The sequence below is a fragment of the Drosophila hydei genome, unplaced genomic scaffold (genome assembly GCF_003285905.1).
Source record: "Drosophila hydei strain 15085-1641.00,03,60 unplaced genomic scaffold, DhydRS2 tig00008116-arrow-pilon, whole genome shotgun sequence".
Taxonomy (NCBI): Eukaryota; Metazoa; Arthropoda; class Insecta; order Diptera; family Drosophilidae; genus Drosophila; species Drosophila hydei.
In genome coordinates, this window is record NW_022045829.1 from 2469405 (window position 1) to 2483704 (window position 14300).

The following is a 14300-nucleotide window of genomic DNA, read 5'->3' on the forward strand; positions in this document are numbered from 1 at the left end:
TGACCTAGTTAAAACTACAATACATTCCTCGGACCATTTGAAAAAAAAAAACAAATGCGCTTACAGTTCATTTCAGATACTATATGTACCTATATATACATATATACATATAAATGCGTATATATATATAGATTTTTGAATACCCATTCTTTGTTTTCACATGGTTTTTGCTATTATCCTCACTGTATTTGCTTTTCATTTTACTTTTTTTTTTCGTTTTTTGGGGTTAACCCGAAAACAAGCAATTTGCAACGGCGTTTGCCATTGTTTTTCCTCGTTATATATGTATAACTTTTTATTATCCTCCAAACAAAGTTCGTATATTGAATAATGTTTTACTTTGCAACATTGGCAACCATGTTATGCACAGGGTTGCCAGGGTTTTTCTTCAAAAACACAGAAAAAACGAATGTGACACAATACACAAATTTATTGAACTCAAAAAAATTGTCTTAAAAATGTTTGTTGAAATCCACGAGCAAGCCAAACGCTGCAAGTTTATGCCGCCCGGATCTAATAGAATGGACCGAAGCATCCCCATTCCCAGCAGCAGGCGCACCTGTTGGGTACATAATAAAATGGCGGACAGCAGCCGCACTCGCAGCAGCCGTAGCGATCCATGCTGGGCAGGACTGGGCCACAGGGGCCGCTTGTCAGGCGATAAGATACGATGCCGCAGGGCTTCTGGCCGCAACTGCATGATCCTGTGGGACAGCAGCAGTTGCCGCAGGGCCCACATGATCTGCAGCCGCTGCCACAGGAGCCACGCGAGCCGCATGGACCACATGAACCACACGGTCCGCATGGTCCACATGGACCACATGAACCACGCGGTCCGCAAGGTCCACATGGCCCGCACGGCCCGCAAGATCCACAACCCTTGCCAGGTCGGCGTTTGGACGGGCAAGGCATTCAAATGTATTCTTTACGCTTCTCTTGTCAAAAACAGCTTTTGGCGTCGCTTCTCCTATTCTCTCTCTTCACTTTGCAAATGAGCCACGCAAAAAATGTGCTAAATATGGCAAGCAGTTATGACAACTGCCTTTTAGTATTATTTAGCACCTTTTTTGGTTTCGATTAGCAAAACACTTGGATTTTGGTTCTTTTCTCCTTCCGACAATTCGAAAATTTATATATATGACACAAGACACATGACACTTGACACCAGGCTAACTCGAGGGAGACCACCCCGCTCGCCTTCCCCACCATTTCCACCATCTGCAGACAAACCTTAATAGCTGTCATCTAACCTCAAAAGCTGCAGGTAGCAGTTCACCTCACGAGCTGCTGCATTCGCCGGCAAACTATTAAATTTGATTTAAATTTCTATTTGCCTTGCGGTCGCCTATTTGGCTTTTCCAAGACAACTGCCACGCCTTTAACTGCTACCTCGCCCTCCCCGGGCCACGACATGCTTAAACCACACGAGTGGGTTGTGTGAGCCGCATTCAAAGGTGCCCAACTCGGTTTTTGGGCATGCCGCTGCGGTTGGTTGGGTCAGTGGGGCTAATGTAATTGATTGTCTGGGCCCGGCTGAGCACCACCTGAAAGTGCACTACGAGTCGAGTGCGAAAAAAAAGAAGAAATGTAACATAGATTGTCTAGTGGTACTGCTGAGTGCATGTTTATATATGTGTGTGTGAGGGATTTTTGCATGCCAACTGCGTGCAGACTGCACAGTGGTTAACAGTCGGTATATTGTGTTAAGATTTCTATTGCTTTTTATTAATTGGCGTCCATTAATACGAAGGCATTTATTGAATAAGCTACGGGAGTTGAGCTATAAATATATGCCAATAGCTGTTTGTGCAGCAATTTGCTGCATATAATGTGAATAATCTCTCATGCGATTTAGTATTATAGTTAATTTTATGTCTGTCTTATATAAGCAAGCTAATTATATGACCATTTTTGGACTTAAAAAAAGGACAACAACCTAAAAACCCCTAAAAACACAATAAATTCAATGTGAATGTTTGTGGCCTTAGAAAGATATAAACTATAAATATTAAATAAAAAAAAGACAATTCACTGAAATGATCTACGAATAATTGTGCTTGAAAAAATAAGAACAAATTTTTAGAAACTAAAATAGTTATGTTATTCATTAAAAATGAAAAAAAAATATATATATATTATTAACTATAAAATTCACTATAATAGCATATAAAAACTGCAAGAAAAATAACTTGTATTTGATTATGTGATATCAAAAGTTGCTTAAATCCAACTCCACGGATAACACTTAAAATAAACCTAATTCAAACCTATTTGCCATGAGTTCAACCAATGTGGCTGGCTGGCTGTGGCTGTTGGATTAATTTCACTTTAGCTGCCACTGTTTTTAGCATATTTTTCCGTTTTTTTTTTTTTGCCTGGTGCGCTATGTGCGAGATTTTCGTGGATTTGAACAGGACTTGGCAAGATTTACGAAATGGTGTGGCCCGGCCGTAGCCTTAGCTGCCTGGCGCACTGTTCGCCCGGCCTGCTCTCGACCTGTCGCTGAGATTTCAATTGTCCAAGTTGGCGGCGCTGGACATGTCAACAGCTGTCAGCCGGAGTTACGCTGCCGACAACGACAACAACTCTGTCTATGAAAACGGATGCTCATTCGTATTTCCCATTCAGAGCGGGCAACACCCCGACTTTGGCTGAGCTCATTTTTTCGGCTCATCTTTTAGTTATATGTTCTCTTGTAACTCGAACGAAAATAAAAAGAAAATTTAAATTTTAAGTCATTGAGCGGAAAGCATCTATTTAGCAAACGGCAAAAGCAGAAATGTGCGGCGGCTGGGCGTGTGCTTCATATGGCATTGCATGCAACAATCATCGTTTGTCCAACATGCGGTATACCGGCCGCTGTTTTGCGCCAACCCCTTGCGGCATCTTTGACAATTGCTCTGCAGGTGGCTGTGGTGGCGGCTGTGGCGGTGGCTGCTGTGGCGGCGGTTGCTCTGGTTGCGGTTGGTAGCAAACGCACAACATAACAAAAGAACTAATTTGGGCACCGCTAACGGGGTAAGATGCTTAGCCTCTGTGAGATGTACGTGTAATTATAGAACCCTCCCGTGTCAACAGGAGCTGCGAAAATCTGAATGAAGCTAGCCTTGAATTTTTGGAATATGATTTTAAGTCGACACAATGATGCCGCAAGGTAGATTCAGATCAGTCTGAGTCTTGTGTCGTGAGCGCATACGGCTCCCTTCAAAATTTTATACTGAGAGTAAGCATATATATATATATATATATATATATATATGTATATATATATATATATATTCACTTGCAAATTCAAAATCTCTCAGCTAAAATCAAAATCTATTGTCAAAGATGTGTGGTGGCTGGGCTTGCGCCTCTTATAGCCTGGCATGTAATAATCCACCTTTATCCACTACGCGTTTCACTGGTCGTGATTTCATACCCACGCCATGTGGACCCTATGACAAATGTTGTGTTGCGGATACCAGCTGCAATAGAGGAAATTGCATGCGTCATCAAAACATTACAGTTGAACTGACACCATGCGCGGAGCTGACCTCGTCAACAAAATCAGAATCTGTTCCCAACAAGCAAGCCAGGGATAATTGGCAATCCGTTTATAATAAAGTCAAATGTATTCGGGAATTAGCTGCCAAGCCCATCTAACAATAGATTTTAAAGTTATATTTCAGAATATAAATAAAAGTTTTTAAATCATTCTTAATTCACTGCGACGTTTGAAATGAATAGAAAATTTTGAATATTCTAGATTTGTGAATTGCTTTGGGCGTTGAATGTAGATAATTTCTTATATTGCTGAGTCAAGCGATTTGGGATATTAAATCGTGCGCATTAAATAAAATTTCTTACCAGCATATTCTGCTATAGCAATTTTAATTCCCCAAAAAATTTTTTTATTCTAATTCACATTTTTATATTGCTGCTGAGCCAAGCGATTTAGGAAATTAAATCGTGCGCATTAAAATTTACTTAGCATAAAACTAAAATTATTCTGCTATAGCAATTTTAATTACACGAAAATTAGACTACTTTCTAAAAACATGTACTTTTGCGCATAAAAGCGATAAATCTAAAATTTGGTTCCTTTATTGACGAAACATTGAACTTATTAAATGTTACAAGAAAAAGCCAAAATTAAAAAATTTCCGTCATCCTCTCATGCAAGCTTACACAACAATTTGTTATTGTGAACAGTTCACTCGGTCGGTTAGATGGGGCACGAAGGGGCTCAGTAGAATGGTCCGAAACACCCACGTTCGCCGCAGCAGCAGCATCTATTGGGTGGACAGGTCCAAGGACCACATGGCGGGCAAGGGCCACAACAGCAATTATTATAATTCATCGCAGGCAACGCTGGACCAACCGGGCCATAGGCCAAAGCATAAGAAACGCTTCCACAGGGACCACAGCACATCTTCGGTCAATAGGATATGATCTGAAACTAAATACGAAATAATTAATAAATATAGCCGACGAAATTCAACAACTTTCGCCGGATGACCTACCCGAATAAATGTTGCTTGCGTGAGCAAAGGACAGAAATTTTATTTATACGGATCGAAAAAAGTTTTTCGATTGAGCTATTTGGGCAAGAGACGAAAATGAAATAGAATCTGGAGCCAGAATATAGCTCTATCATTCAGTTCTATAAGGAATTTCTATTCAAAGCCAACCTGATTTGTGCTTCAAAAGAAAAAAGAACAGAAAAAAATTACTCTAAGAGCAAACTGCAACGAAATATCGATCAAAAGTTTCACATGTCGAAGATCTTTTTCGTTTTTTGCACAAATTTCACACATCAATGATTTAACACCGAGACAAGCGACAAATAAAAAAATAGAGAAAAATATAAAAAAAGTGAGCAAAAACATGACAGCCAAGCTGTGCGGCTGAAGTGTGGCAGCTGAAATACCCTTTGCTCAGATAACGAAAAATATGTTTTTATATTTGCAAAACAATTAAGTTTTCTCACAGACATTTTGTTTTTTTTTTTTTTTTTTTTGAGCCTATATTATTTATATTTTATGTAAAAATATATATTAAAGTAGAGAAAGAAATAAAAATTGGTCAAAACTATTCATCTAAAATAACAAAGCCGAAATAACCTTGCAGACCTAATCATATATTGAGAGAACTTTCTATATTTTGAATCCGTAAGCACAAACAATTTCTATTCGTTCTTATTTTATTTTTATTAATTAAATTTATAGTTTAAAAATAAAAAAAATATATGCAATATTTTTAACTGCTTTTATAAAAGATTTTAAATATAATTATTGCTTTACCTTGTTGATAGAAGCCAAAAAACTACTCAAAAACTTTTCAATACTTATCTATTTTTACCCACAATGCAGCCAAGCTAAAACACCCTTTTTGTTTAGCGCATAAAAATTGAATTTCTCTAAACGAGAAAATAGCGCAACAGTTTCGTCCCATGGCAAAAATAAGAAATCATTGAAACATGTCTACGAAAAATAAAAAGAAAAAGGCAAAGGCGAACCAGCTCTATAAAATGCCAGAGCAAAGTGGATGGCAAAGGATTTCGCTTACCGTGCGCCTGCAGCTTAGTGAGCCACAGGACTATGCCTTGAGTCGAGTCTAAAACTGGTTGAAACTGGGGCAAAGTCGAAGTCAACTCACAGTCGGCTGCCATGAAAGTCTATTAGACTCAACGAAGCAACCTTAACGTCATTTTAGCTCGATGGGAGTTAATGTCTATGTGTGTGTGAGTGTGGACACGACAAGCTAACTTGACTGTGTGCGAGTGTGTATGTGTGTGTGTGGGTATGTTGTGATTCACAAAAGCTGACAAGCTCATCGATGCCTGAACATTAGCTAAACATAAATTACACAGATGACTGCACAACAATTGAGGCGTTTATTATAATGTGTGTTCACACTTGAAGCTTCCCGTTGCGCAGCATAGGTAAATTAAGAGCATGAAGGGCATGTAGCGAAGGGAAAGTGCTGCCCCAAAAATTGCAGACTACAGATAAAAAAGAATATTTTACTTTTACTTTAATTCAAAGGAAACAATATGTCTGCGAGCGTAGATAAGGTATGGGTATGCATAAGTAGAATAACAAGAAGGGGATTTCGAGTTGGAGGTATTTCAATGTTAGGCTAAAGTAGAAGCAATCGATTTTATATAAACAAAACTCATTATTTGAAAATAAGCTATTCTCATTGAAAAACCGATTGGTATTGCTTAGAAATTGCTTTAATTAATTATTTAACTCTATTTTATGTAAATTTTAATATTCTATAAAGCAGTTGAGCTGAGCTTTAGGTGTGTAAGAGTATAATTTTTCTGATTAAATTATAAAGTAAAATTTATTTTTTGATAAAAACGAAACAAAATAAAAGAAATTTCTTTACTTTTATCTTATTTTACAATATTCTGTAGATAAACCAGATTCTAAAGAAACCTTTTTAAAAATAAAATAAATAACTAATCGTTAATTGCATTATATATATAAGAAAGGTGAAACTAAATTTATTTTCTCAATTTTTTAAAATATTGCTAATGCTTATCGCATATCAAATATATTTTCAACATTTCTTTGATTTCTTTGATTGAAAACTATAGTTTTTTACTCTTCCTTAAAGTAAATTAACTTGATGTTCATTTAACAAACTATTGTAAAACTTATTTAGCAATCGCACAGAATCGAATCAAGCTCAACTGCATTTGTGCGGGCTCGAGTTCATGCTCTCCCTTGCTTCCTCCTCTCCCACTTTCTCTTTCTCTCACTCTCTTTCCTTCTGAGGTTTGCTGCTGCCCGTAGGAAAATGGTTGCCCACTTAAGATAATCTCATTGGTGGCATGCCAAAAAGTTTGCGGCGCGCCGAGTGAAAACACACACATACACGCGCACAATATAAAAATGTCACCAAAGCAAACAAAGCGCCACAAAAAAAATATAAAAAATAAAATACACACAAGAAAGTAAATAATACACCAGCAACAACAACAACAACAACAACTTTTCTATAAAGAAAAAAAGGTATTCCGTTTTAAATCAAATAGATGTACAAAAATTTTAGCTCAGGTTTTCTTTTGGGTTGCCTTGCTTTTTGCTCCTTTGGCTGTGTCCTTCAGAAGTGGCCACAGAAGCCACAGCAGCAGCATTTTGGACACTTCATTTCATAGCAGAAACATATTGAGCCGCTGGCAGTTGAGTGTGCGCCAAGAGATAAGCGCAATTATATGGATTCAAGTGGATACGACCAGCAACCGCCGGGATACTCACACAGACACACGGACACGTATAGCTGTATAAATTAGGTAAAATCGTAACTTATGTGACGTTTGCCTTCATCGAGACAAATGATTGGAGAAATCTTTAAGTGCACTCACTATGTGTGTGTATTGGGGCACTTTAAATCTATATATATATATATATATATATATATATAGATATATATATACCTTGCACTGATATTGAAAAGGTATCCTTCCAAATACCTCTGAACTTTGTGCCATGTCACATTTGTCATCAAGTGCTCGTTATGGGCAATTTTTGGCAACTGCCTTTGAGCTCTTGGCTTTTGTTTCCTGACCACATGCTGTGCGTGTATGTGTGTGTGGTGGGCGTAGTTTGTTGTGTGCGCGCCTCAAACTCAAGTGCTCTTTTAGGTAGCCAGCGGCAATGTCGAGCCTTGTGGCATGTCAAGCAAATTATAGCCAAGAAGTGAAACGTTGACAAGTGGCCATTGAAAATGAGACACTCAAGCGCTTAATATTGTGGCCAAAATGTTACAAAGGGCGGGCTCTGGGATTGCGTCTGGATTAAGAAATTTAGAGAGAGCTAAGCTAAAAAAATTACAAAAACAAAAAAAACAAAAGCAAAAGAACGAAGCACGTGCCGCTTTTATTAACTGAAAGATTCATGTACTTGCAGAAAAGAAACTGAGCTGTTGAAAGAAAACTGACGGCTGAACAGGTTCACCTGCAAAATATTTAAATTAAAGTAAACTTCTTAAAGAAATTTGAAGAAAATGATTAATTTGTTTTTTTTTTTATAGTTAATTTGACGTATTTAATAATTGTAATCGAACATTCATAATTGTTCATAATTTTTTGTTAAAAAGACAATTTGATACATGAAATAGGCGGCCCAAATAGGAAATGATATTGAAATAAAATTAAATAATAGCAAATCATTCAGCAGCCGCTTTGGCTTTTGAAGCAGCGCTCAGATATGTCAAGAAATTTTGCGTTAATTTTTTATATCACGAATATTGGTATCAAATCGACTTTTCTGATTTTGATTCAATAGAAGTTTTTAGCAACTACATTTTCTGAACTTCGTAGGAGTACGCAGCTAGATGTGGGCTTAATAAACAAGCGAGTGCACTCATGCATAAGATATATTAACAACTAACGCTGAATTTCGATGGATTTTTTTTAACTTAAACTCACATTTTATATAATTTATATTAAAATGGCAAATCCTGTTGCATATTTAAATAGCCATATGTTATCAAAATTTTTAACAATTATTAAAATATAAATATAGGCAATAGTATCACTCTTATTGGGTCAACCTCTAGTGTAACTGTGGTAAGCAAGATCTAGATTTTAGTTCACTTTTAGAGTTCTACAAATTAATTCAAGTCTACTCCACAGATTTAAATTTCCACTTGCAACAAAATTTAAATGGTTTTAATATATATATAAATTATATCATTTTATTATTTATTTTATTATGTTTTGCTCTCACTCAATAACGTTCTCTCGAAGCGCGAAACTCACCTCATTCAAGCTTATGTCTAGCCGTAATCCTTTGCCCAAGTCAAATCTGATTCATATTAGCTCAAGCAAATTTTTGAGTTCAGTTCAGTTCATATTATTTTTTATGCGCTTTGTGATTTTCAGACCTTCTGGAAATATATATTTTATTTATTTTTTTATAATATTTTCCATGCTGCATGCTGAAGCTCTCTGCTTCGCACACCATACAAATACCATATAACATTCCCTTTCGATGCTTTTTTTTCTTATATTTGAGGCACAGAAATATTATTCGTTTATTTGCACAGCCTTCGCCTTGTCAGCGTCTTTGGCTGTTTGTTGCTGTTGTCGTCTACTTGGCACCGGCGTCGTCTGCCCCACGCCGCAGCGCCCCTTAACATCCGTCGACCTACGCGCTACTTGGTTAGTTCGTCTAGATTCCATTTGGTTTTTGGGTTTTTTGTGCGTTTGCCAGACGCGCCACGCTTCTCGCTTCTGCCCTTTGTGCGTGGGTGCGTATGAGTGATATTTTTTTTCTATCGTTTTCTTTTTCGTAAATGCTGGCAAACATAAAACATCAAATGTAAATTGAAAGTCGTTCGTGTGTGAAACTGAATGTGTCATCAGTTGAAGCGTTTATTATTTTTTACAGCTTTTGACTTGGGCTCGCTTTAAGAAGTTCTCATTTTTCTTTCAGGCTGCTCGTGTTAAGTTGCCTTTAAAAAAAGGCGTTGGGCGTATCTAAGCTGTTTGCTGTGCTGCTCTCGCTAAGGCATTGACTGTGCAATGTCTTGTAAAATCTTTTATTTCCGCACAGGCCTCCATGCCACATGTGGCAGCACCAGCAGCAGCTTTTTTGCTGTTTGAGTTTGGAGTATTCTTGCTCCCATGTAAATATGAATCCAAAGTACTTGAGCGTAAACAACAGCGAAATTCCAAGATTCTCATATGGCTCATTGAAATTGTAAACAATAAAGTTACAAAAGTGAAAGTAGGCTTCAGAAATTGGGTAAATATCTGTATCAAATACTTTAACCTGACCCCAAAACTCTTTTAGCAAACATAAAAATTAATTTTTGCACAAACAGAGAGAGAGAGAGAGAGAGCATATTACTAATTAATCTAATATATATATATTTTTGCAGAAAATGAAATTTCATAAATTATAATTCATATTGCATATATTTATATTTTTTTTACTTTTACACTTATTTTATCAAAAATCTAAAATATCAAAAATTATATATAAATGAATCTTTATTGTCATTTACTAATTAGACTGCTAGCAAGCGACAAACTAATTTGACAACATTTCATTAATTTGCTGCATTTTAAACATAAACAAATACAAATGAAACAATGACAGTTTGATAGTTGAATGCTGACAAACATTTACTATATATATATTTATATATATATGCACTATATTTTCAGCAATTGCACATTTGTTTTTGTTGTTGTCAAGTGTTTACAAATTATTTACAAATTAATTGAAAATTACGCAATTAACAGACATTGCGAACTACCTTTCATATGCTCCCTCTGCCACTCTCCCACTCCCTCACACTCTCTCGCTCTCTTTCTCTTTCCCTCTTTCAATATTTGTTTGTGCTGCAAATGTCAAACTTAAATGCAAACAATAGCAAAAATGCTAAAATGCATTGGAGCTGTCAACTGCAGCAGGGAAAGCTGCTGCTACAGTGCCTGCTAAAACAGCTGCCAGCTGTGGTTAACTCCTGTTTCTGTTGTTGTTGTTGTTGTTATTGCTTCTGGCTGCTGGTTGCCGTGGCAGTAACTTCATGTCAATCCTTTGTGGCTTTGCCAGTCGTTTAATTTGAATTTTAAATGTTACTTTTACGTTTGTTGTTTAGCACACACCACGCCCACGTCCACGCCTTTGCTGCTCACACTCATTTTCCACTTATTTACAATTACCACATTTTATTATCCCCACTTGCACCTCGTTTTGCATCCGCCCTCCCACCATCATTTACATTCTGCCATTTTATTTACACTCCTGTTTATATTTGTCACACTTTTGTCTTTGTTTTTTCCCCTCCGTTCATTTGGCTACGCTTCTTTCTCCCTCTGTCTCTTCCCCTCGCCGACATTTTTAACTGCATTTTTGTGTATTTGTCAAGGCCCTGAACCTCTAACCACAATGTTACCTCCCGCTCTCCCTCTTCCCTCGCTCTCTCTCTCTCTCTCTCTCTGTTACGTTCAGTCTACTGCTGCCCTGCAAGTAGATTTTGATTGTATTTTTGTTGATTTTGTTGCAATTTTAATTACTTTAATGAAAGTTTTAATTGCAAAATAGCAAAAACGCAGATACAGAGAGTGAAAGAGAGAGCAAGCTGAGAGCGAAAGAGCGCGCGAGCAGGTTCGTAATGAGATTCTGTGGTCTAAGAAAGGTTGGCAGCTCCGACAGCTACGACAAGGACAACGTCAACGACAACTACTACAACAGCAGCAAAGAAAACCCCGAACATGCCACGCACACAAAATCCCTTGTGTATTCTAAATTGTTAATGAAAGGTATTTTAAGAAAAATGCAATTGATTGATAGAGAAATCTGTATAATGACTTCAGTTGAGTAAGAAAAGCCGGAAAAGTTGTAGGCAAATTTGAAACGTTTCAAATTAAAACTCCAGGCAAAGAACGTAGCTCTAGAATAGACTGAGATAAGTGCAGAAAATTCCCTCAAAAAGTTTGCAACTCAAGAGAAAAAGAAAAATATAAATCTCTAAAGCACTTTGTAGACGAGTTCAATCAACAGATTAAAATCTACATTTACTGACTTTATAAATCTTAATAAGAGCTTCTTACTTGATGGGGACAAAGATTGGAATTTTATACGAGCTGTTAATTTTTTTATTATTCAATTAATATTATTGCACTAATATTTCTATGAACAACCTACTCTCAATGGTTCGTCAAAATCAAATTAGTTCTGATTTACAGTAACGCAATTTTTTCGCAATTATCTTCTTAGCATGCTAAATAAAAAATACATAATTTTTTCAACTATTTATATGAATATGAATTATAATCACTTTACCTTTTTCATTACTTTTTTACTATTAAAATAAAATATATATTTATTCGTTTTCCTCACTATTAGTTACAGCAAAAAAATTATATATTATTGTACATTATTTTGCTAAAAACAAAGCAAAAAGATGAACATTATTTGTTTCAAATCTAAGTATCAAAATTTTTTACTAAAATTAATATTGTATAAATATTTAAATATGTTTTATATTTTAATTATTAAAAATATATAAAGAGCTATTCAAGCGAGACACAACTTCACTCTCGCTGTGCACATTTAAAATGAGCCTAGCCTAGCATACGAAAAGAAAAGTAAATCGAATCTATTTTGTATATCTCGATGGCAATTCCACTCTGAATGCTTTGAAATGTGCATATGAAATAAGCTGGGTAAAAAGCTTAATTTAAATGTTATCCAAATCAATTTTCGAACATATTTGCTATAAATAAAATCCCCCACGTTCAGCCTGATACAGCTGAATGTTCACTATATATAACATATGCACACATGTAATTGCTGTTAGAGTGTTTGCCCTCAGCGTCATCCCAATGGGTAGGGGGTGGGCTTAGGACACAACAACATCAAAAAACATTTCACCCAAAGCTTGACCCACAAAGTCAAGCAAGCAAATCAGAACAGTAAAAAAAAAAACATAGAAAATTGTAGAAAAAACGCATGTCATACATGTCGCACTGTCGTTGTCTCCATAAAACAGATAGAGAGAGACACAGATAGAGGGAGTGAGAGGGAAATCGTTTAAATAAAATATGCACACAATTGTGAGACCGCAAGGCACTGGGAAATGAAATAAGTGAGCCGTGGCAACCAGGCAAAGAAATAAATACAAACTCATGGATATAAAAACCAAAAACCCCAAACAACAACACCAAACAGCAGCAACTGCAAAGTCAATGAACTGCAACAGATAGACGCAAGATACAAATAAGAAAAAACCCATAAACAACAACTACTACAAAATATATCTTTGAGCTGAAGCTGATGCTGATGCTTCTGATGCTGCTGCTGCTGAAGTTTTGTGTGACTTTGATGACGTCGTTTTGAGTGTTGCTCAGCACTCGTTGTGCACTGAGCTTTTATTTTGTTATTTATTTGCATAAATAAAAGAAAATATAGATTTGTATACGTATGTGTGTGATATGACAGCGGAAATGCACTGAACATGAGATACGAGCAGCGAAATGAAACGAAAAAGATGTGCAAAGCATTCAAGTCTAACGTAGATTACGCATACGCCGTGTTGCACATCGACTGATAGGCACAAAAAGGGGAATCGGCCGGTGCAAGGCTTGTTAGCAGTGATGTTGCAGCTGTTGCAATTTGCAATAAATTATGGAATCCAATATTTTTTAGCACATTTAAATAAACATAACATCAATTTGTAAAATCATTTTTCTCATTTGGAATATTGTTTTATTTAATTCACAAAATACAATTTCCTTTTTGAACATAAACATTTTAATTTCGAATCATATTTATTCTAGCTAAACTTAAGCCAAGTTTCATTATTTTAACAAATTATTCAGGCTTTAAAAATTCAAATGGAATGTTTTTAACTTATGATATATATTTTATATCATATATTTTTATTTTTATATATTTTTTATTAGTAATTGTTGTACTTATTTATGTACTATTAAATTGTTCCATAAAAAAAGATATTTATGATTATATTTTGTATTTTTTATAAATTAATAAGCTGTGACACTTTATTACATATATAAACAAAAAATATATATAAGCTCCTTATACATTTCTTCGAATTAAAAAAAAGAAGAGAAAACCATTTTCCTGATACAATCATTTAATTTCTTAGCAATTCGTAATTGTATTTCTTAATCTCTGTTTTGTCTGTTTCGCTTTGAACCTCTTATTTAGGACTTTTCGTACAATGCTTTGTTTGTAGTTTGTCTCGGCACTTAACTGGGTTCATGTTGGGAGGCTCGTTAAATGCATGCGCCGTCGACTTTGGCCATAAAGCGCATTAATGCTCCTTGCATACTTTGCAACTGGCTTCGGCAGAAAAGGACACAGTGCAGAGTGTCGAAAGCAACTGAATGAAAGCAAACTACGAAAAGAAATAATTATACGTTTGCTGAAAAAATAAAATAAACGTAAAAGTAAACATAACGAAACTATAATACACTCACTTAAAATTCTCATATGTTGATAATTAGGCTGACATCAATTATAGCTTTCATTACAATTTATATTAATTTTATAAGCAGAAACTATTTAAACCTGCATCAATTAGCACTGATCTAGCCAATATCAGTTGCCAAACAGCATGTTGCAGTCGTTAATACCCTTTAGCTGTGAGTACAGAGAAATATGCGGAAAACTGCATTTTTGGCAACAAGCTTTTAATTGCACTTTGTATGTGCTCATTACCTTAAATTGAGAGCGAGACAGACGGCGACAGCGACGGCGTCAGCAACTGTCTCGTTTCAGCATTGGCAGCCGTTTTAATGCGAAACTTGGCAGCACTTTTTT

The 14300-nt window shown here is 36.0% G+C and overlaps 3 protein-coding genes across 3 annotated transcripts in view; 2 read left to right on the plus strand and 1 right to left on the minus strand.

Annotated features, from left to right (window-relative positions):
• The window catches only part of LOC111593659, a 56250-nt gene that overhangs the window by 3510 nt on the left and 38440 nt on the right, over positions 1–14300 (plus strand). The gene's annotated exons all lie outside the window — the stretch shown is intronic.
• On the plus strand, positions 2601–3668 carry LOC111593661. Its single transcript, XM_023306550.2, has 3 exons — positions 2601–3018; positions 3079–3223; positions 3306–3668. Exon 3 carries the CDS (start codon positions 3331–3333, stop codon positions 3643–3645), a length of 315 nt encoding a protein of 104 aa, XP_023162318.1. The 5' UTR covers positions 2601–3018; positions 3079–3223; positions 3306–3330; the 3' UTR covers positions 3646–3668.
• LOC111593662 (male-specific sperm protein Mst84Dc) lies at positions 4063–4605 on the minus strand. The gene is made up of 2 exons (XM_023306551.2): positions 4506–4605; positions 4063–4441 (listed from the first exon to the last, which is right to left on the minus strand). The coding sequence occupies exon 2, from the start codon at positions 4412–4414 to the stop codon at positions 4229–4231; it is 186 nt and encodes a 61-aa protein (XP_023162319.1). The 5' UTR covers positions 4415–4441; positions 4506–4605; the 3' UTR covers positions 4063–4228.

What these genes read in the sequence shown, in the direction of transcription:
- LOC111593661 (XM_023306550.2), top strand. Translation starts at nt 3,331, where the DNA reads ATGTGTGGTGGCTGGGCTTGCGCCTCTTATAGCCTGGCATGTAATAAT.
- LOC111593662 (XM_023306551.2), bottom strand. Translation starts at nt 4,414, where the DNA reads ATGTGCTGTGGTCCCTGTGGAAGCGTTTCTTATGCTTTGGCCTATGGC.